The sequence below is a fragment of the Sminthopsis crassicaudata genome, chromosome 2 (genome assembly GCF_048593235.1).
Source record: "Sminthopsis crassicaudata isolate SCR6 chromosome 2, ASM4859323v1, whole genome shotgun sequence".
Taxonomy (NCBI): Eukaryota; Metazoa; Chordata; class Mammalia; order Dasyuromorphia; family Dasyuridae; genus Sminthopsis; species Sminthopsis crassicaudata.
In genome coordinates this window covers 140,161,627-140,184,956 of record NC_133618.1, presented here as the reverse complement: position 1 = coordinate 140,184,956, position 23,330 = coordinate 140,161,627, and the positions used below count along the sequence as shown (strand labels likewise).

At 40.2% G+C, this 23,330-nt stretch overlaps 1 protein-coding gene across 2 annotated transcripts in view; it reads left to right on the top strand.

Annotated features, from left to right (window-relative positions):
- The window catches only part of LZTS1 (leucine zipper tumor suppressor 1), a 77,317-nt gene that overhangs the window by 44,841 nt on the left and 9,146 nt on the right, over positions 1 to 23,330 (top strand). For both annotated transcript variants that reach the window (XM_074287458.1, XM_074287459.1), the window contains exons 2-3: positions 19,785 to 20,236; positions 22,046 to 22,849. In XM_074287458.1, coding sequence (XP_074143559.1) covers positions 19,898 to 20,236; positions 22,046 to 22,849 — 1,143 coding nt within the window. In that variant the 5' untranslated portion in view covers positions 19,785 to 19,897. The remainder of the gene's footprint in view (positions 1 to 19,784; positions 20,237 to 22,045; positions 22,850 to 23,330) is intronic.

The window sequence follows — 23,330 nt, the reverse complement described above, 5'->3', positions numbered from 1 at the left end:
GCCTCTTACAGAAAGATGGATTTGGGACTGAGACTTAATGGAAACCAGAGGAACTCAGGCGTAGGTGAGGAGGGAAAAACATCCCTGGTATAGGAGCAGAACAGTAGAAAGACCAGCAGGCTCTTCAATGTAACTGAATTGTAAAGTCCTGGTGGGAATGAAGGTAAAAAGACTAGACAGGTAGGAAGTAGCCAGGTTTATAGGATTTTAAATGCCCAAGAACTTTCTCTTGGATCCTGGAGGTCATAGAACACCAGTGGAATTTATTGAGTAGTGACGTGAGTGGGGAAATAATAGGTTACTGCAATAGTCCAAGTAGGAGTGATGAGGGCCTGCATTAGGGTAGCATCTGTGTGAGTGACAACAAAGGTAGAATAAAGGCAGAAATGAGATTTGGCAACAGATGGTATATGTGGGGTGAGTGCAAAGGGAGAGTGGATGATAATACTGAGATTATGTACCTGCATAACTACTGGCAGAATGCCTTCAACAGAAACAGAAAAGTAGGGAAGAGAGGATGGTTTGGAGGAAAAGATGAGGAGCTCCATCTTGGACAGGCTGTGTTTGAGATGCTCGTCCTCTCTCCCTTGTTAAAATGAAGGGTTTGGGAATAGGGGGGATCCCTTCCAGCTCTTATCCTGTGATTTTACAACTTCCTCTAACTAAGGTCTGAATCCTTGGCCTATAATTAGTTGCTTAGTTAGTAATTGGACAGAAAGGGGTGCTCTGCCTTTTAATTAAGCTACCTGATGCTGTGCAGCAAGGGCTAGGTCAGCACTTGCCTTGGGCCTGAAGAAGCAGTTGCTTTCTGGTCTCCTTGACAGGTGATGGGGGTAGAAAGACGTGTGCAGGGAAAAGGAGCAGCAAGGATTGGATTTGCATGAGCTTTATATGCAATTGCAGCTTTATTTTTGGAAAGAGTGGGGGAAATGTTGAGGTAGGTTAATAAAACATATTCTTGGGCAGGTGTCAGTCAGTACAGAGAAAGCTGGAAGAGGCCACAGATGCTTGAAGGATGGGAGATGAGGTACCTGGCGTCCAGAGCCAGCCACAGCATGGAAGTTGACAAATACCGGCTCCCACCCAGAAATGGTCTAGCAACATAAGTTCGGTTTTCTCTGAAATAGTGGGAGGCAAAGGGGCTTCAAACTGTCCAATGAACATGGAATGACAGCTATGGACCTTTTTCCCTTTTCTTTCTGCTTTGACTGTGACTAAGTTCTCCGTCTATATTCATTCCTGACTTTATTCCTCCTTTAATTTTACCTTTTCTTGCTCCCCTCCTCCCTGACCCCACTTGGTAAACTATTCCATTTGAATCCAGCCAGCCAGTTTGCTTTTGTCCCAGTATCATCAAGGGGATGGGGGGAAAGGGAAGGTTTGTTTCTCTGTATGTTGGGGAGGGGGGAGTGTCATTTGTATTATATTTTATATATATATATATATATATATATATATATATATATAATGTATGTATGTATATAATATGTATATATTATATATGATTATGTATATATATGTATGTATATATGTATATAATATGTATGTATATAATGTGTATATATTATATATGATTATATTACACATATATATGATACATATATTTCTATATACATATATATATGATATATATACATATATACATATACATATACATATACATATGTATATATATATATATGTATGTATGCACTAGCACTCTAGTATATCCCACTGTGTCCCCCTGGGGTTTAAGCAGACTCACCAAGTTTACACTGTGGTGCAATGGAGTCAAATGGAGTCAAAAAAGAATGCTCCTTCCTCCTGATGGCGTAACTTTGGGAAAATCAGTTTGCCTTTCAGATCTTTTTTCCCTTGTTGAAATAAAGAGACTGGACTAGATGGTATCTATGGGACATTCCAGTTTTAAAGTCATGATTCTTGTAAATCTTCATAGAGAGCTGGGAGCTCATTTGTTTGGATATTTCCTCTCATGATGGAGCTCACAATCCAGTTGTGCCGGCTTATTCTGTGTGACTCACCCATGTCAGTGAGCTCTCCATGGGTGTCTCACTCCAGATATTGGGAGCTTACTTCCCTTTCACTTGAAGTGTCCTGAAAGAGCTTTTGGGCTCTTGGACCAGTTACTCTTCATGCCTTGCCACACCCTTGTTTAAAAAAAAAAAAATCATCCATTTCTCTAAAAATATTCAATCTCAACTTAAGTGGGTAATGGTAAAGTCAAGTATGAGAAATATAAACAATTCTGGGAGAGAATTACTAAATAGTGAAAGCCAGAATGCTTGGTCAGTTTCAAGAGAAAGAAAGGGGCTAACAGTGGTGATTGATTAACCCTGGGCAAGAACCCCTTCTGGCTTTGGCTGTAGACCCTGATCAAGTGCCACCATTATACCATCAGGGTCTCTGCAAAAAAACAAAAAAAAAAAAAAAAAACCCAACCCTTAGAATTACAGTTATATAATTCAGGGTTCTCCAAAAGTATCTAAGTCAGTAGAAGATAGAACAAGCTGGTTTCGGGGGAGAAGGAATAACAGAATAGTGAATGAAAGAAGATGGTTAGATTTGGGGCAGAACAAGTAGAAGACATTTAAATCAGGGGCATCAGAATTACAGAATTTTATTGGCCATTTAATACAACCACAAAAAGCCCCACAAACCCTGTTTCAACATATCTAACAAGTGGCCATCTAGCCTTTGTTTAAAGATCTCCAGTGGGGAGGGTGGGAGGAGGATGGTATAGGGGAAGATGCATAAATTTAGAGTCAAAGAACTAGGCTTCAAGTACAGTCAGTGTGTATCCTGAAAAAGCACACTATTATACAAAGTCATACAATAAGAACCACAATTTATTTAATCAGTTTATGGGAAAAATGAGATTGGGCACAAACCTAAAAACTTCATCAATAACACATAAAAAAACAAGTTCAGTTGCATCTGATTCTTCATAATATTTTTGGGGGTTTTCTTGAAAAAGATATATTTTCTGCTCCAATGGATCAAGGCAAACAGATTTAAGTAATTTGGGGTCACATAGCAAATATTTGTCTGAGGCCAGATTTGAACTCAGGTCTTCCAGACCCAGAACTTTATCTACTGAGTCATTTAACTGTCTCCACCTAAAAAAAAGTAGGAAGCTAATAAAAGTGATAGAAAAGTTAAGAAATATATATATGATATATATAATAATATAACTATATTGACATTAAATTAAATAATAGTATCCACAAGGCTATAGGCAAGAGAATAGAAATGTACAGATCAGCTCTCTTCTATCCACAGTTCCTACTATACTAAAAGATATACTATAAATATGGAAATTTACCCTGAAAAAAAGACTAAAGTTTGCTTTGGGAAAGGAGTCAGAAGGATGGAAATTTGTGAGTTATTGTTAAGTGGTATAGCTTTCTCCATCCTCACCAGTTATGAACAAGCTCAAAGTTTGAATTGTGCTAAAAAAAAATAATTCCCAAATATACCAATCATTTTCAAAACAAGAGATGTAGCAAATCTTATTGTTTCCCACTTTTTGCTTTGGTGATTTTAGGTTTGTCATTCAATCTCTCTGGGACTCAAGTTTTCTTATCCTATCTAGTTTTCAATCTAAGGTCCTATAACTTCTGAGTATCCTTCCAATCCTTTTAAGAGCGGGTGGCCCATGAGCAAAAATGTTTGTGGCAGCCCTTTTTGTGAGGCTATTCAAACACAAAATAGATTTGTATTTGATTTCAAGAGTATTATTATTCTGTAAGAAACAATCAGCAAGATGATTTCAGAAAAGCCTAGAGAGACTTTTATGAACTGATGCTGAGTGAAATGATCAGGACCAGGAGATCATTATACAAGGCAACAAGATTATATGATGATCAATTGTGATGGACTTGGCTCTTTTCAATAATGAGATGATTCAAGCTAATTCCAATAGACTTGTGATGGAGAGAGACATCTGCATCCAGAGAGAAAACTTTGGAGACTGAATATGGAGATCACAACATAGTATTTTCACCTTTGTTGTTGTTTGCTTTTTTTTTCCCTCTCATTTTTCCCATTTTGAAAATCTGATTTAACCTGTGCAGCATGATAATTATGGAAATATGTTTACAAGAATTGCAAGTTTAACGTATTTTGGATTACTTGCTTTCTAGGGAAGGGGAGAGGGGGAAAAGAAGGGAGAAAAATTTGGAACACAAGATTTTGCAAAGGTAAACTTTAAAACTATCTTTGCATGTATTTTGAAAAATAAGATATTACATATTTTTTAAAATGGGTGGCCAAGCCAAGCCCAGAACCCAGAACTTCTAGCACCCAGTAAAGGCTCTTCCAGCTGTAGCATGTTATCCTAGGGATGTGGAGAGAATACAGGAGAAACAACTCCAGAAAAATCTACCGGTCAAAACAAAAATAAAAATCTTGCTCACAATCTCTTGCCTTCCTATCTAAACTACTCTGCAGTCTACTTTGCTGATTCATCATCCATATAATTCCCTCTATGAGTCACTAGTATCTTTGTACAGACATAGGTAGATAGCTATTTGTATGTAGAGGTATCTATATCTATGTAGATATAGATATACACCCATACATTTATATTTAGACATCTCAAAATATATCCAAAATAGAACTTTTCCCCAAATCCATCCATCATTCAATTTTTCCTATTACTATCAAGGATATCACCATCCTTTGCTTTATCTCATCATTTTTTCTGTCTATAATCTAAGTTCTCCTCCTCCCCCCTCCCCCCCGGACATCATGATAACTCAAGCTCTCATCATCAAGATTATGGCAATAGCCATCTAGGGGAGGTGGGGGGAAGGAGGGGAAAAATTGGAACAAAAGGTTTTGCAATTGTCAATGCTGAAAATTACCCATGCATATATCTGGTAAATAAAAAGCCATAATAAAAAAATAAAATAAAATAAAAGATTATAGCAATAGCAATGGCAATTGTTCTTCCTGAATCAAGTTATACTTCCCCTCAATTTATCCACACAACAACCAAAGTAGCTTAAGTCTCATCATGCCTACTCATGCCCTTTATTCCCCATCCAATTAACTCCATTGGTTCTTTACTATTTCTTGAAATCAAATACAAATCTATTTTGTGTTTGAATAGCCTCACAATCTGGTCCCCTTTATATAGCCTTTTAATACATTCTACCCCTCTAAATACTTTTGTTCTAGATACTTTATGCCATCTTCTATGTTTATGCCATTGAGATGGCACAGCTAAGTGGCTCAGTGAATAGAGCGTTCTATCCACTGAGTCTGGAGTTAGGAAGACCTGAGTTCAAATATGACCTCAGATGCTTTCTATGTGACTGGGTACGTTATTAGACAAATCTAGCATCTTCTACCAAATTTTTCTCCTTCCATAAAATAGGTAGTAATTTGCAACTAGAATGTAAATTTCTTGAGAACAAGAATCTATTATTTTAACTTTGTATTCCCTCCTTATATTTAACAAAATCTCTGCACAAAATGAAGTACTCAAGAATGAATGAATATGTGCCATCCCTATGAGAGGATTCATTCAGTAATTTATTAATTATTCAGACCCCATCCTGAACTAGGTGCTATGGCAGGCTATGATGAAAACATAGTTCCAAGCCTTAAAAAACTTTAGAACTTGATTCTGAATTAACATATACTACATATTTGAAAAGTTAAATCTTGGTTGACTTAATTATGTGGCTGGTATTGTTATCTAACTGATTAATGAGTAATTCAGGCAGTGAGAAAGAATTCAGAAAAGGGATAGATCCTTATAACCCAGGTAAGCTTGGGAAGGCTCCCTGAAGGAAGGGAAGTTGGGAGCTAACCTTTTAGAATGGGTAGAATATGAATGGGGTTGAAGAGACAGAGTAAAGAGATGTGTGCCTGATGTCCCTAAGGACTGCAGAAGAAAGGTGTTATGTGAACACAAACAACAACAATAATAATAATCGCATTTCCATAGTATTTTATGGTTTAGAAAGCACAAAACATCCTGTAAGGTTTAGATGTTATTAAGGCCTTTTCCCTTTGGGGAAACCGAGTCTCTGAAAGTTAATTTCACTTGCCCATAATCATACAGCTCATCAACCTTCTGACTCCAAGTCCAGCACTTGGCAAACTACCTCTCAATGACTTCCCTGAGCTGCTGTAAAAAACAAACAAATAAACAAAAACAACACTTTTGTAAACCTTAAAGGTCCCATAGAAATAATTGTGAAGGCTACTGATAATATTAGGAGTTTGTTAGGATTATTGTTGCTCAGTGGTGTACAATTCTTCCTGATCACATTTGAGGTTTTCTTGGCAAAGATACTGAAATGGTTTGCTATTTCCTTCTGAACTCATTTTACAGATGAGGAAACTGAGGCTGTAATAGATAGAGATTAGATATCTAGATAAGATAGAGATTAGAGATTATTCAATACAGACTTTATTAAATGGAGAGAGCTACTGGGAGCAAATGGATCCACGGTTGGTCCCTGCGCTGAATGAGACTATTGGCTCAAAGAATCCAGCCCTAATGTCAGATACACAAGATTCTTTTATAGGATAACAAGAATAGTGACATAATGGAGGGAGGTACTGGAGAGGCTCCTGATATTCTCTCTTTTTTTTTTTTTTTTCCCTGAGGCTGGGGTTAAGTGACTTGCCCAGGGTCACACAGCTAGGAAGTGTTAAGTGTCTGAGACCAAATTTGAACTCGGGTCCTCCTGAATTCAGGGCTGATGCTCTATCCACTGCGCCACCTAGCTGCCCCGGCTCCAGATATTCTACTGAGAATAAAATGGATAAAGACCTTTATCCCATCTAGCATTAAGAGGGAATAAGTATAGCCTAAGGTCTAAGATATAAGACCTTTATTCTACCAAACATTAAAAGGGAATGGTTATAACCTGAGGCTGAGTAACTAAATGGGACAATTAGGGAAACTGGGTCAGGACATTAAAAGGGAACTGTGGCACAACAAGGCAAATAAAGTTAAGTGATTTGGCCAAGGTCACATGGCTAGAAAGTATCTGAGACCATATTTGAATCCAAGAAGATGTGTTAGGATTTTACAAGGTGCTAAGTCACTGGAATTGATAGAGACAATAATTATCTAATTTAGCATGGTTCAGTATGATTGATCTGACCCTACTAGGAGATGTTATGGGCCAGAACTTGAAACAAGGTACTGAGTGTTATTGAGGAGACACTGGTTAAAGTTTTCTAGTGATGTAATGATTGGAGTATGCTCAGTGTACAGCATGTAAGAAGCTCTCAGGGCCAGACCCACAAGCCCACTCTCGGAGGCGGAGTCAGGTTCATTCCATCTTCCACCTTTGTGCTGGATGGAGGCTTTGGATTCAGAGGGAGCTAGAGGCAGAAGCTGGAAGAGACAAAGGACTAGTGGCAAGAGCTCTCGGAACCAAGGAGAGAGATGTGCCTCTAAAAAAGTTAACCAGGCTATTTTGAAGGAGACAATAAAGGATCTGGACTTTAATTCCTGGATGTATTTGGGGTGATTATTGAACTGAACTGAAACTAAGGCTGCTCCTAGAAGCTCCCCAAGAAACCTGCTCTCAGGGAACATTACACTTTAGAGAAGAACATTACAAAGATGAGTCTTCCTGGTTCCAAGCTGGGCATTCTATTTCCATGCCCCAGGGGAAGAGCCCCAGCTAACTTGTTCTGGGAACTTCCAAATCTCTCTTGAGAAGGTCCTGAGGGTGGGCGCTTGCCTATCGACTGCCTCCCATTTTCACAAAGCCGGATTCTACATGTAGAACCTCTGAACAACAGCCCAGAAGCCCACAGGGAGCCTTGCAGGATGAGTGTGTCTGGCACTCCTGCACACACACACACACACACACACACACACACACTCCCTGGCACCCATTTCCCATGTATAAGACAGCTGAACTCTAACACCATGGATCCCCTCCCTCCTGATTCTGATCCCTCAGACTCCAGCATTAATTAAATAGCACTTTAAAATATACAAAACACCTTACATATGTTATCTCATTTGATCCAAATAATAAGACTATGAGATAAGTGCTATTATCTCCTCACTTGGTGAAGAAACAAAACCTAGAAGTGAAGTCTTGCCAGGGTCAGGGCCTGTCTGAGGAAAGCTTTGAACCCCTGTGTTCAGGACTTTCAGTCCAACACTCAATTCACTGTGTTGCCCTGCTAGCTGTTTTTAGGAGTAGTTTTTTGCAATTCAGTAAGAAAGGAAGGGACAGGAATAAGCCTTTACATAATGCTTACTGTATGCCAGGCATTGTGCTAAATGCTTTACAAATATTATCTCATTAGATCCATAACAACCTTGCAAGGTAAGTAGTGGTCTTATCCCCATTTTACTGGTGAGGAAACTGAGGCAAAACAAATTTTTAAAGTGATTTTGCCAAGGTCACCCAGCTAGAAAAGGTCTGAAACACACACAATTATATAATTTAAACTCAGGTCTTCCTGATTCAACCCAAGCACTCTATCCCCTGTGCCACCATGGTTTCTGCAGAGAGTCCTCTTGCTAGTAGTATTCCTTTGTGGAACTGCTTGCAATTCTCCTGGCCTTATTTCTATACTGGGAACTCAGATTTGCTTTCTCTTCAAATACCCCACATAGTCTGATTCTCTCTGTGTCTGTTTCTGTCTCCTTATCTCTCCTTCATTCTCTTTCTCTGTGTCTCTGACACTGCCTCACTCTGCCTCCATCTGTTTTTGTCTCTGTCTCTGCCTCTCTCTCTTTCTCTCTCTGTCTCTATCTCTGTCTCTCTCTGTCTCTCTGTCTCTGTCTTTATCTCTATCTTCTCTCTGTGTTTCTATCTTCTCTGTGTCTCTGTCTCTCTCTGTCTCTCTCTGCCTCTCTCTGCCTCTGTCTGTCTGTCTCTGTCTCTGTCTCTCTCTCTCATACACACACACACACACACACACACACACACACACAATTATATAATCTCAAATAAAAACTATAAAGGAGACCCAATCCAACATTAGTACTGAGTTCCTCTACAGATTTTACTTTAAACCTGCAATAAGGGGAATCCTACCACAACTCCTCTCCCTGCCCTCACTGCACTACTTCTTTAGGCAACTTGAATTATTAAGGAATTTTGTTTTGTTTTCCTGATTATCAAACTTTTTTTTTTCTCTCTTTGTAATCTTTCATCATTGCTCTGGTTCTGGGAAATGTTTTGACTTTAGGGCCAAAAAGAAGGCTTCTTATCACTCTTCTCTATCTTACGCCTTCACACCGCCATGCTTCTCCTGAGTCTGCTCTTCTCTAAGCAATGTATGCCCAGTTCCCTCAACTGACCCTGTGTCTTACTCCTGGATCTCACTCTGCAGAGGGCATATAGGCCAAATCTATCAGCTGTATCAGGCTCCTCTTCTTTTTCCCCTTTTATCTCATCCAGGAATGATCTTAGATAAAATGGTGAATTTGGTGAATTTTCTTTAGAACCTCCTCTTCCTTTCCCTTTGATCCTCTCCTATCTTTACTCTTTAGATAACATTCCCCCACTCCACCCATCCCTATCCCTCCAAAGCAAATTACTCCTAAGGTAATAGTTAATAATGGATCCTAGCTAGAGGCTAGAGGATTCTTCAGTTCGCCTAGTTAAACTGTTTCATTTTATTGATGAGGAAATTGAGATTTGAGAGATAAAATATTCTGTCTTATAAATAGGAACAGAGTCAATATTAAAACACAGATTCAATGCTTTTTCCAAGGATATTAAATAAGGAAGGGACTTAATAAAATTATTAGGGGTATGTATAGTAGAAAAAGTACTAGCTTACCCAGATTATCCACAAAAGGCATAGGAAAGAAGATGCTATCTGCAACCAAAGAAAAAAAATTGATAAATAGAAGTATTATATACTTTGATATGTATTTATATTTATATGTATTTGTGTCTACTGGCAACCATCTCTAAGATGGGGGTGGGAGGTGGAGAAGGGAAGAAAAAAAGAAATTTACATGATAATTTTATCATGTATTTAAAAGGAATGGCAAATTATATATAACAGATTTGCAATTTCATATGCAATCATCTTTTATTTATTCTTCTATATTAGGGAAATGCTGTTTTGTTTCATAAATCTAAAAAGACAGAGAGAGAGCTAGTCTGCCATCAAAAGACCTGTGTTCTACTCCTGAACCTATTGTTGACTCTCCAAGGACAATGGATCAATCATTTCTCCTGGGGGAGAGTGGGGTGGTGGTAGGGTGAGAGGGCTTCAGTTTCCTCACTTGTAAAATGAATTTATCTAGATAAATCTCTAAAGTCTCTTCTAGCCAGGGATGTACTTGTAAATGTTTAACTATCAGCTCTGCTGGGAGGGAAAATGTACTCATGACAGACTTTTAAAATTTAATCTGTGTTATCAAATTTTTTCCATCACTTTCTTAAATCAATCAACACATAATCAAATAAACAATAAACAAAAAAATAATAAATCATCTTGAGCTCTAGCTTTTGCTAATTTCTGAAGTACAAAAAAAGGTTCATACTGAAAATGTAACAATCAGCTCCTAAACTGGTTCCAGCATACCACTGCTTGTGGGTCTAAATTTATGCTTCTATAATAACTATACAAATAACTATAATAATCACATTATAGAGTCTTCTGGGTTTTTGTTTTTTTTCCTCACAATAAATTTTCTGGGGAAGACCTACATGTTACTATCTCAGAATGATGTCAGAAGCAAAGATGAATTTTGTGGTCTTTATTATGGTACAGTGGCCCCCATTTTCATTTGACTTTAATAATAATGGTAGTCGAGTCCCCTCATTTTTAGATGAAGAAACAGGTGTAGAGAAGTTAAATGGCTTTTCTCAAATTCACACAGGTTGAAGATTGCAGAAACTAGATTCAAATCTAGGTCCTCTGACTTAATTTCAGTGCAGTGGAAAGAGTGTTAGAGTTAGCTCCCTTGACTTAGAAAAATCATATATTAATATCATTAATCATATATCAATAGTATTTTTATTTACTTTGTTAAGTATTTCCCGATCCTATTTTAATCCTGTTCAAGCCACATGATTCGACACCTCTGCTCTAGTCTATTGCTTGAAACATTCTGCTACTTCCTAGGGATCTGAAAGTCAGTTCAGGTCCATGGGATCCCAGTATGGCAGGATGGGGCAGTTGAGGCAATAAAATAAGATAATCTTGAGAAGCTGTATCCATGAGGTAAAATCAGAGGTATCATTTAAGAACCTCTCCCCTGTGACCTGACTCTTCTTCCCTCCCTCAACTTCCTCCTTTCATCTTTAGAAAGGACCTGGGAGTCATTAGGGTTAAGTCAAGGGTTAAATCAATAGCCTAAATCCAGATTATTTGTACCTCTCCAGGAGGCCACAGAGTTCATGGTCTGATTAAACAGGTTGAGAGGTAGCATCTAATGATAGAAGAAAAGCTAGAAGAAGATGGGTGATTTAAAGGTCATCTCATCCAGAGATTCTTACTCTTTTTTTTTTTTTTTTTTTTTTTTTTTTTTTTTTTTTTTATGTCATGGACCCCTATGGCTGCTTGGTGAAACCTGGAGACACATTTATAGAATGAATTTAAACTTCATAATTGAAGAAATGTTAAATTTCAGTTAGATGTTTGTCAAAACAAATATATAATTGGGGTTTTTTCCCCCCATCCAAACTCATCTAAGCTTAATCCTCAGATTAAGAAATCCCAATTGAGTCCAACTTTACCCCCTCCTATTTTGCACATGGAAAAATTAGAGTTCAGGAGAAAACATGTCCAAAGTCAACTCTCCCCACTATTAGGATCAAATCCTGGGAATCATGATTTCAGAGAAGTAATTGTGATCAACCCCAAGTACTTTTTTTTTTTTAAATTAATTTTATAATTATAACATTTTCTTTGACAGTACATATGCATAGGTAATTTTTTTTTTTTTTTTACAACATTATCCCTTGTACTCCCTTCTGTTCCGAATTTTTCCTCTCCTTCCCTCCACCCCCTCCCCTAGATGGCAGGCATTCCCATACATATTAAATATCTTATAGTATATCCTAGGTACCATATATATGTGCAGAACCGAATTTTGTTGTTGTTGTTGTATTCGGAAGGTAAAAATAATCTAGGAAAAAAAAACAAAAACAAAAAAAAAATGCTCACAGTTTACACTCATTTCCCAGTGTTCCTTTTCTGGATGTAGCTGATTCTGTCCATCATTGATCAATTGGAATTGGATTAGCTCTTCTCTATGTTGAAGATATCCACTTCCATCAGAACATATCCTCATAAAGTATCATTGTTGAAGTGTATAATAATCTTCTAGTTCTGCTCGTTTCACTCAGCATCAGTTGATGTAAGTCTCTCCAAGCCTCTCTGTATTCATCCTGTTGGTCATTTCTTACAGAACAATAATATTCTATAACATTCATATACCATAATTTACCCAATCATTCTCTAATTGATGGACATCTGTTCATTTTCCAGTTTTTAGCCACTATGAAAAGGGCTGCCACAAACATTTTGGCACATACAGGTCCCTTTCCCTTCTTTAGTATTTCCTTGGGATATAAGCCCAATAGTAGCACTGCTGGGTCAAAGGGTATCACTCTTTGCAGATGACATGATGGTGTACTTAGAGAACCCCAAAGACTCTGGTAAAAATCTATTAGAAATAATTCAGAATTTTAGCAAAGTTGCAGGATACAAAATAAATCCACATAAATCCTCAGCATTTTTATACATTACCAACACAATCCAACAGCAAGAGATACAAAGAGAAATTCCATTCAAAATAACTGTCAATAGTAGAAAATATTTGGGAATATATCTACCAAAGGAAAGTCAGGAATTATATGAGCAAAATTACAGAACACTTGCCACAAAAATAAAGTCATATTTAAATAATTGGAAAGACATTAAGTGCTCTTGGGTAGGCCGAGCGAATATAATTAAGATGATAATACTCCCTAAACTAATCTATCTATTTAGTGCTATACCAATCAGACTCCCAAGAAACTATTTTAATGATCTAGAAAAAATAACAACAGAATTCATATGGAACAACAAAAGGTCGAGAATATTAAGGGAAGTAATGAAAAAAAAATTAAGTGAAGGTGGTCTAGCTGTACCTGATCTAGAACTGTATTATAAAGCAACAGTCACCAAAACCATTTGGTATTGGCTAAGAAATAGACTAGTTGATCAGTGGCATAGCTTAGGTTCACAGGGCAAGATAGTGAATAAAAATAGCAATCTAGTGTTTGACAAACCCAAAGATCCCAACTTTTGGGATAAGAATTCATTATTTTATAAAAACTGCTGGGAAAACTGGAAATTAGTATGGCAGAAACTAGGCATGGACCCACACTTAACACCACATACTAAGATAAGATCAAAATGGATCCAAGATTTAGGCATAAAGAACGAAATCATAAATAAATTGGAGGAACATGGGATGGTTTACCTCTCGGACTTGTGGAGGAGGAAGGAGTTTGTGTCCAAGGGAGAACTAGAGATCATTATAGATCACAAAATAGAAAATTTTGATTACATCAAATTAAAAAGGTTTTGCACAAACAAAACTAATGTAAACAAGATTAGAAGGGAAGTAACAAATTGGGAAAACATTTTTACAGTTAAAGGTTCTGATAAAGGCCTCATCTCCAAAATATACAGAGAATTGACTTTAATTTATAAGAAATCAAGCCATTCTCCAATTGATAAATAGTCAAAGGATATGAACAGACAATTTTCAGATGATGAAATTAAAACTATTTCCACTCACATGAAAGAGTGTTCCAAATCACTCCTGATCAGAGAAATGCAAATTAAGACAACTCTGAGGTATCATTACACACCTGTCAGATTGGCTAAGTTGACAGGAACAAATAATGATGAATGTTGGAGGGGATGTGGGAAAACTGGGACACTGATGCATTGTTGGTGGAGTTGTGAAAGAATCCAACCATTCTGGAGAGCAATCTGGAATTATGCCCAAAAAGTTATGAAAATGTGCAAACCCCAAGTACTTTTTATTGCCAAGCCAATATTGTTCCTTCCCAAATGTAGCCCCAGATGCATATAAAAGAAATCAACTCTATGATACCATTTGAACTTCTTGGATAAATCCACTTTAAAAGCATGAAAAAATAGCATTAATAGTAATTTATTGTTATATGACACTTGGAACTTTTCAAAAATATTTTCACATAAATATTTCTTTTAGCCTCATAGATCACTGTGAGGAGGAAGGTCAAATACTATTATCCCCTTTTTAACAATGAGAAAACTGAAACACAGAATTTAACTGATTTGAATTCCTGAGACTCTTGATTCCTCTACCGATTAACCAGAGTTGGAAATATCATCATAGAAACAAAGTAATGGGAGGAAGTCCAGGAAGCATGGATTGCCCTACAAACTACTTTGCATGACAGTTATCAACAGAAGTCTGATGGATAGAGTGTCTGTATGAGAGAGAAAGACAGACAAACAGATACACAGAGACAGGGAGATAAAGATAGAGTCAGAGACACAGAGAGAAAAGAGAGAGTGAAGAAAGATAGAGAAAAAGACAGAGAGAGCAGAGGCAGAGAAAGAGAAAGACACATATGCACACAGAGACAGAGAAAGAGAGAGACAGAGAGAGAGCACAAAGAGAAACAGCATGGAACTGAAGCAAGTGTGTATAGGGGGAGACTGGGCATCCCTTATGCTATTTTCTTCTCTCAGATCTCTGACTGTCAGTGTTGTAATTCACCATTTTTGTTGGCTCCTGCTTTGCCATGTGGCAGTGGCGACAGCAGCAACAGCAGGGCTGGCAAGAATTACAAAGGCAATAGAGAGGTAGTGACAGGTGCCAAGCAAACAGGAGAGCCAGGATGGGAAGCAGACAAAGCTTATGTGCTCTTCTAGGTATGATCTGTGCCTAGCTGTGCCATCTCCCACTTCTACAGATCTGAAGAGAGGGAAGAAGTAAGAAAAGGAAGAAGGGAGAAGAGGAAATAGAAAGAAACAGACAAGGAGGCAAAGAAGTAGTTTGGAAGGGACTGAGGAAGAATGTGGGATGAGAGATTCTGATAGTCTGGGCTTAGATCAGTTCCCAGGAGCTAGATCAGTACACAAGAGACCAGAACCCAGAGAGAAGGAAAGAGAGCTCTATTGTCTCAATGGAATTAGGCTCAGCCATTGTCCCTGCTCCTCAACTCCTTCACAGAAAAATAGACAGTGGGGATGGATAGATCAGGACGAGGCTCCATGGATGTGTTTTCTGAGGTGTCCACCCTTTATTAAAGGTGTTGTTGCTATCATTTTCAGTGGTATCTCACTCTTCGTGACTCCATTTGGGGTTTTCTTGGCAAAGATAATGGAGTGGTTTGCATTTACTTATCCAGCTCATTTTACAGATGAGGAAACTGAGGCAAACAGCATAAATCGATTTGCCCAGAGTCACACAGCAAGTAAGTATCTGAGGCTAGATTTAAGCTCCATGAAGATGACTCTCTCTCTCTCTCTCTCTCTCTCTCTCTCTCTCTCTCTCTCTCTCTCTCTCTTTCTCTCTCTCTCTCTCTCTGTCTCTCTCTCTGTCTCTCTGTCTCTCTGTCTCTCTGTCTCTCTCTGTCTCTCTGTCTCTCTCTCTCTCTGTCTCTCTGTCTCTCTCTCTGTCTCTGTCTCTCTCTGTCTCTCTCTCTCTCTCTCTCTCTGTCTCTCTCTCTCTCTCTCTCTCTGTCTCTCTCTCTGTCTCTCTCTCTCTCTGTCTCTCTGTCTCTCTCTCTCTCTCTGTCTCTCTCTCTGTCTCTCTGTCTCTGTCTCTCTGTCTCTCTCTGTCTCTCTGTCTCTCTGTCTCTCTCTCTCTTTCTCTCTCTCTCTCTCTCTCTCTCTCTCTCTCTCTCTCTCTCTCTCTCTCTCTCTCTCTTTCTCTGTGTGTGTGTGTGTGTCTGTTTCTCTGTCTGTCTCCTCTCTGCCTCTGTGTCTCTATTTCAGTGTCTGTCTTCCTGAATCTGTTTGTCTGTGTCTGTCTCTCTGTCTCGTTTCTGCCTCTTATCTATGTTTCCATCTATCTGTCTGTCTCTCTGTGTGAGTATCTCTATCTCTCTTCTCTACTTCTGTGTATCTGTCTCTCTCTGTATCTCTGTCTCTCTGTCTCAGTCTCTTTCTCTCCCCTCCCCAGCCCAGGGAAATGAGAAACCTCAGTTCTAGTTCTGACTCCACCACTAAGTTACTGTGTGACCCTAAGCAAACAATTTCATGTCTCTAGGTTTGGATTCCCCAGCTGTAAAATGGGAGTTGAACCAAATGATCCCTAGACTCTTTCCCCCAGTTCCTTCCCACAGCAGAAGAAAGAAAGCCTTTTAACTTTAGAGCCCAATTGACTTCCCCTTGTTTGTCCATGCTAAACAATCTATGTTTCTAAGTCCTTTTCCTTCTGAATCTCAGTGCTCCTATCTGTTAAAATGAAGCCTTATAACAATCATAAAATTTAGATTAAGATAATATTAGAGAAGTCATTTAGTCTGATTTTCATATTTTACAGATGAGGAAACTGAGATCCAGAATGACTTGCCCAAAGTCACATGGGTACAAAGTGATACTCTAGGTTTTTAATCCAGGCCTTCAGATGACAAATTCAACATCTTTTCTGATATATCACAGTAACTCCACAGAAAGTGGATTAGAAGGCAGCTAAATGGCTCAGTGGATAAAGCACCCTAGAATCAGGAGGATCTAAAATCAAACCTGACCTAGTTGTGTGACCCCAGGCAACTCACTTAACCCCAATTGGTTCAAAAATAACCACAAAGAAAAATATGGATTAGATCTTTTCTAAGATGCCCTCCAGCTATAGCATTCTTAAATTCTACCATTTTATGAATCCTTTTTCTTCTTTCCCTTACATTGGGTTTTTTTCCCCCCTCATTCCGTCCTTAGCCCTTAGATATTGCATAACTCCTTTCTAACTGCCAGAGAGAAGGGTATTGGGGTCAGTGGGAGAACACACGGGTCATGAAACATCAGTATTTGCTATCGCATTACACATCTGGTTCAGTGAGCTATATCACTCAGCAGACAGGGGAGGAAGTTAGTTTGGAGACTCATGGAGCCAGCCAGCTTCCAATGGATTGCAAAATAAGGCTTATCTTCAAAGTTTTTCTCTGTGTCATCAGAGGTAGCTGAGCTCCGGGGAACAAGGAAGAACTTTCCCTGGACTTAGGAATTCCCCTTTATCTGGAAGTCAGAGGTAATATTTTTCTAAATTTTCATATCCTTTCTCCTATTATTTCCCCCCATGGTATAAGAATGGTAGATTTGGTATTACATAGAGTCATTAGATGTGAAAGGGAACTTGGAGACCATCAACGTCTAATGCAGACGAGCAATCTGAAACAAAGATGTGAGGTCACTTTCCTAAGGTCACAAAGAGAGCAAATATCAGAGGCAAATTTCTGACACAATTGCAGCATTTTTTTCACTGGGGTTTGATTGAGTTTGTACTTCTAACTTAGTTCTGTCACTTCCTATCTGGGTGAACTTCAGCAGAATTTCCCTGGCCCTCATCTATAAAATGAAGGGATTAGACCAGATGATCTCTAATTCCCCATTTACCTCTGAATCTATAATCCTATCTCAAAATCAAGCAAGAGTAATGAATAGAAAACTAGACTTGCAATCTGATGATTTGATTCCAAATTTTAATTCTGAAAATTGCTAGCAGTGTAATTGTGGGCAAGTCACTTAATATCTATGTGCCTCAATTTCCTCATATGCAAAATGGAGACTTTATGGAATACATCTCACAGGACTAACATGAGGTTTAAATGATGTACTCCGTATTCAGCATGATGAGAATGAGTTATGATTATGGTGGCTGGAGCCTCCCCTAACCCCAAGGCTTTGAGAGATGGAATGGTGAGTAAAGACTGGATCTTGGATTCTAACCCCTCCTCTGACTCACCACATGGCCTCCTGCAAATCACTGAGGAAAGGAAGAGACTTGCCTTTCCACCTGCTCCAGACACTGAGGCGGAGGGAAAAGGCTCCAAACAGCCACCTCTCAGCTTTTCTTGGAACAGTTTGCCAGTGTGGGAGTAAGTCAGCCAGCTTGGATGTTCCAGTTCCCTGGTGCACTGCCCATAGAGCATTTTGCTGTTATCACTGGCTGTGATCCTCGGAGGAGGTTGGGGGAGGGGGGCAACATTGTCTGAACCTCCAGAATGAATAAGCACAGTGGAAGAATTAGGTTGTATCCAATGGTTTTCTGTTGTTTTTCTTTGTACTTTGTACTTTTTTCTTTGTACTTTGAACTAACCAGTATAAACTTTTGAAAATGTTCTTCCTTGGTTTGCAGGGATATTTTTCAAGACCCCATTCCAATCTCACCTCCTCCAAGAAGCCTTCCTTGACCACTTCCCTGTGGGCTGCCACATTGCTGAATTGTGCTTTAATGGCATTTTGACACCCCACCCCACCCCTAGGCACAGGAGATTAATTCTGTGGTTCTGGAGATCTCTGCAGGGAAACACTGTCTGCCTCTCCTTTTCCTCTTCCCAATACCCTGTACGTGGTAGGCCCTTAGTGAATGAGGTGATCCTGATAGACTAGTCTGCCAGGGATCTCTCCCTCATCATCTTGCCACTGATCCTCAAATTCACTTTTAATCATCTTTTGGTAAAAGCATTGAAGCCCTGAGGTAGAATCATGCTTTATTTTCTGAGAAGTGCGTTGTACATTCAGCCATTAGAGATTACTTTTGCTCCTAGTTAGTTCCCAGTGGAGGCCTTGGAATAGAGAATAAGACCAACACCATTGGGGACCACAGGAAAGCAAGATGAAAAACATAAAGGTTTAAGGTTTACAGCTAGATCTGGAATATAGGCTGTGAACAACCAAAGGGATCTGAGCTTGGGGGTTGGGGAAGGGCAGGCAAAAGGAGGGGAAGGTCCTGAGTTGAAGGGGAAAGAGATGTCCACTAAACGAAGATGGAAATACATTAAGGTCACTGTTCTGCCTTTAGGCAGACCATCACTTGAAATAAATACTCATTAGAATAGCTCACATTTGTGTGACAGTTTGCTATTTGGAACTGAGAGTCAGCATGGCATTAAAAAGCTGTGTGGGGTAGTGAAGAGACCCCATCTCAGAGCCAGAAAGACTTTGATTCAAGTCTTGAAACAAATAGACTGTGTGAACTTAGAATTCATATCTCAAGATCATTTTAAGAATTTTTTTTTCTTTTCAATGAAAATGGGGTTTCTCACATTTCTAAATGGGGTATGCCTCTGAGCATATATGGGGTATAACCTTTCAGGATTTTAGATAGCTCTAATCTTGTTATGTTGTAGAGAAAGTGTTAAAACCAGCATCGGTAAAGGAAATAATCTCATCCAGGAGTTCCCTATACTAATAACAATAGTTGATAGTCAAAGTTTACAAAGTTCTTTATGCACAATATCTCAGTCTATTCTCATAATAACTCTATGTTATTATTTTCCCATTTTATGGAGGAGTAAACTGAAGCTGGAGGGGGCGGCTAAATAACTTGTTCAGGTTTAGGGATGAAGGAAAAATTCAATCTCAAATCTTCTTGATTCCGTGTGTAGCTGCTAGTATCAGTGCAATCGTAGGTTCAGCACTAATCTCAATCCCTATTCCATTGCTACTAATCAAGTACTGCCCTTGCAATAGCCCTATAAGATGGGCAGTGCAAACAATGTTACACCTGTTTTAAACATGAAAAAATTCATTTAAAGAGGATAAAATATCACTTAACAACTGCACGGATTTAAATCCTATCTTTTGTCTTTTCCTGTGTTTCCCTGCAGGCCTGAGGCTTTTGCTATGACCGAGGCCTTCCCACAGAGCCAAGACGTGCCCCTGCTGCCAAATCAACATCAGGCTTCCTTCCTGCCCTCAGGGCCTTTGGCCTCAAGTGACCATGGGCAGCGTCAGCAGCCTCATCTCGGGCCACAGCTTCCAGGGCAAGCACTGCCGGGCCTCTCAGTACAAGCTTCGTAAGTCCTCCCATCTGAAGAAACTCAACAGATATTCAGATGGGTTGCTGAGATTTGGCTTCTCCCAGGACTCCGGACATGGCAAATCAAGTTCTAAATTAGGCAAGAGTGAGGATTTCTTCTACATCAAGGTCAGTCAGAAAGCCCGGGGCTCCCACCGAACAGACTACACTTCGTTGAACAGCGGGGAGATGGGAGGCCAAGCTGGAATGGACTTTGGCACGCCCCCGAAACTTATGCCTTTCTCCAATCAGCTGGAACTGGTGAGTAGGGGTCTGCAGGGGTGAGAGGGTGAGGATGAGTGATTGGAGGAGTTGCTTCTAGGACATGAGAAGGATACTTAGTGGTGGTATCATGTCACACTCCACAAATCACAATCTGATCAATTTTTCATTTGAATGTCCTAAAGTCTTGATCACCTATCACAATCATGAACAATTGTGTCATCTATGACTGTTGTAGATGTCCAGCATCCTAAAATGGTATGGTTTTCTCCAGATCCATAATTTCTTGGTAGACAGAACCACAAACATCATTACCTCTAGCCCATATAGACCATCTATTTCTTGGAATATCAGAAATGCCCCATGAATAAGATTCATAGTCTACCCAACCCAAGACTTTTCTTTCTCTGACAGGCATATAAAGGATGTGGGCAAGCTAGAGGCATACCCCATCTAGAAATATGGGAAACCCCATTTCCATTGGAAAGAAAAATAATATTCTTAAAATGATCTTGAGATCTGAATCTGGATTTCCTGGGTAAAAAAGTGGGGAATCTTCATCTTCTAGCTAATAAGGAATAAGGGTTGAAAAATCTGGTCTCCATCCTACCAATAAGAGACTACCTCCTGAAAATTTCTTTTGTGATCCTGAGTGAGAGATGGAGAAGACATTTCAGAGAAAAAAAAAATTAACCACAACATGGCAGCCTTAAAAGATTCTATGGACGAAAAAAAATCTTTCATTTCAAGATTTTAATGATAGAGTCCATGGGATTTTAAGATTTAGAACTGGAAAGGATGCTAATGAATTATTCCTACCCACACACTTTACAGATGAGGAAATTGAGGTGCAAAAAGGTGAAGCTGCCTAAGGTCATAGAAGAAGACAAGGTCAGGGTTTTAGATGTTCTGATCCTTTGACTCCCCATCTAGAAGGCAGATGATAGGTGGACATCTCACAGTCTGGATGTCATCAAGTCCTTCTGTGCACGAGGCATTTTCCCGCTTGAGACAATCTTAGAACATAGCTAGCTCATCTACAAAAGTATCTGTAGAGAAATAATATAGAAAGGGGCAGCACTTGCTGTAAAACCTTCACCTAAGACTTATTATGGAACCAAAGAAAGAACTTTTGCCCTGGAGCTGGAAGTGCCCTCATAATCTTGGTCCCTTAACTCCATGAGCCTCAGTTTTCCCATCTATAAAACGAGAGAGTTAGACTAGATGGTCTCTGAGGTCCATTCTAGCTCTCAGTCTACGGCCCCATTATCCTTCTAGCTCCGGGATCGCCCTTTTTCTCCAAGGGGCCAACCCAGAAAGTTTGAGGCTCTTCCATCCCAGACTGAGATTTGGGTGATGGTGAGCCAGGCAGATGACTCTGAGCTTAAATCCATGTCACTCACAAGTCAGCGTCACCCTTGCGATGACGTTAATGCTCGGAGGAAGAAGGATGAGCATCCACAGGTGAGGCAATGGGAAGAGCTTCCGACCTGGAGTCGGAAGGATCTGAGTTCGGCTTTTACCTCAGACACTTAGCTGGGAGGGTAAGTCCCTTAACGCTTATTTGCCTTAGGTCCTCATCCGTAAGGGGGGACACATTGGAGAAGGAAACGGCAAACCACTGCGGTGTCTTTGTCAAGGAAACCCCATGGACGATGTCCGTGGGATCACGTAGGGTCGGACAGGATGCCTTTCATCCTCCAAGGACAACCCTCACCCACCGTGCCATAATGTTTCTCATTGTTACCACACCGATTTCATCTTCCTTATTGTTTCTAGCGGAGAGGGAGGAAAGAAATAAATACTGAGGTGGGAAACTTAAGGAATCTGGTCCTTTCTCTTCCCTAGGGCTCAGAAAAGAACATTGCAAGACCAACGGCGTTCAAGCCCGTGTTGCCCCGGTCAGGGGCCATTCTCCACTCGTCTCCCCCAGAAAACGCCAGCCGCCAACTTCACCCGACTCCTGTGGACAAAGGCAAGGAGCAGGAGCTGAAACCGGCCCTGTGCTCGGGGGCTCTGTCCGACTCGGGCAGGAACTCTATGTCCAGCCTCCCCACTCACAGCACCAGCAGCAGCTACCAGCTGGACCCCTTGGTGACCCCCGTGGGGCCCATCAACCGCTTCGGGGGCTCCGCCCACAACATCACCCAGGGGACCACGCTTCAGGACAGCAACATGATGAGCCTGAAGGCTCTGTCCTTTTCCGATGGAGGCAACAAGATTGGCAACCCGAGCAAGGCGGACAAGGCGGCCTGCATCCGCTCGCCCCTCTCCACGGATGAGTGTACCATCCAGGAGCTGGAGCAGAAGCTGCTGGAGAGAGAGGGGGAGCTGCAGAAGCTGCAGTGCAGCTTGGAGGAGAAGGAGCTGGCCTCCAGCCAGGCCTACGAGGAGAAGCAGCGGCGCTGCCAGGAGGAGCTGGACGGGCTGAAGCAGAAGTGCAGCAGCAAGCTGAGGCAGGCCTCCCAGAAGAGCCAACGCACGCAGCAGGCTCTGCAGCTCCAAGTGCTCCAGCTGCAGCAGGAGAAGAAGCAGCTGCGCGGAGAACTGGAAAATCTCATGAAGGAGCAAGACTTACTGGAGACCAAGCTGAGGTCTTATGAGAAGGAGAAGACCAACTTCGCGCCTGCCCTGGAGGAGACCCAGTGGGAGGTGAGCCTGCTCCCGGGGCCTGCAAGAGCTGGGGTGGGAGGTGAGGGGGAGGCGGCCTGCCCGGATATTAGAGAATGCTATGTTTACAGGCAGAACACGGAGGGCCCATGCAACCAGCTCAGGTCCCCCTGCCTCCAGGAGGCCTTCCTCGGAGATGCATCACAATAACTACTCATAATAATATTAGCACTTTCTTTGTGCCAGAGCTTTACAATTATTATCTTATTTGATCTTCCCCTGGGAAGCTTGCTTTATTTTTATGTCCATTTTAGTAATAATAATAGCTGATATTTATATAGCACTTACTATATATTAGACATGATGCTAAGTGCTTTTTAAGTATTAACTCATTTGGTCCTCACAAAACCCCTGAAATGTAGGTGTTATTATTATAATATGTTACATTAAAGCTTATATTACAGCTGAGGGAGGCAAGCAGAAATTAAGTAAATTACCCAAGGTCACACAGTGAGTAAGTTTC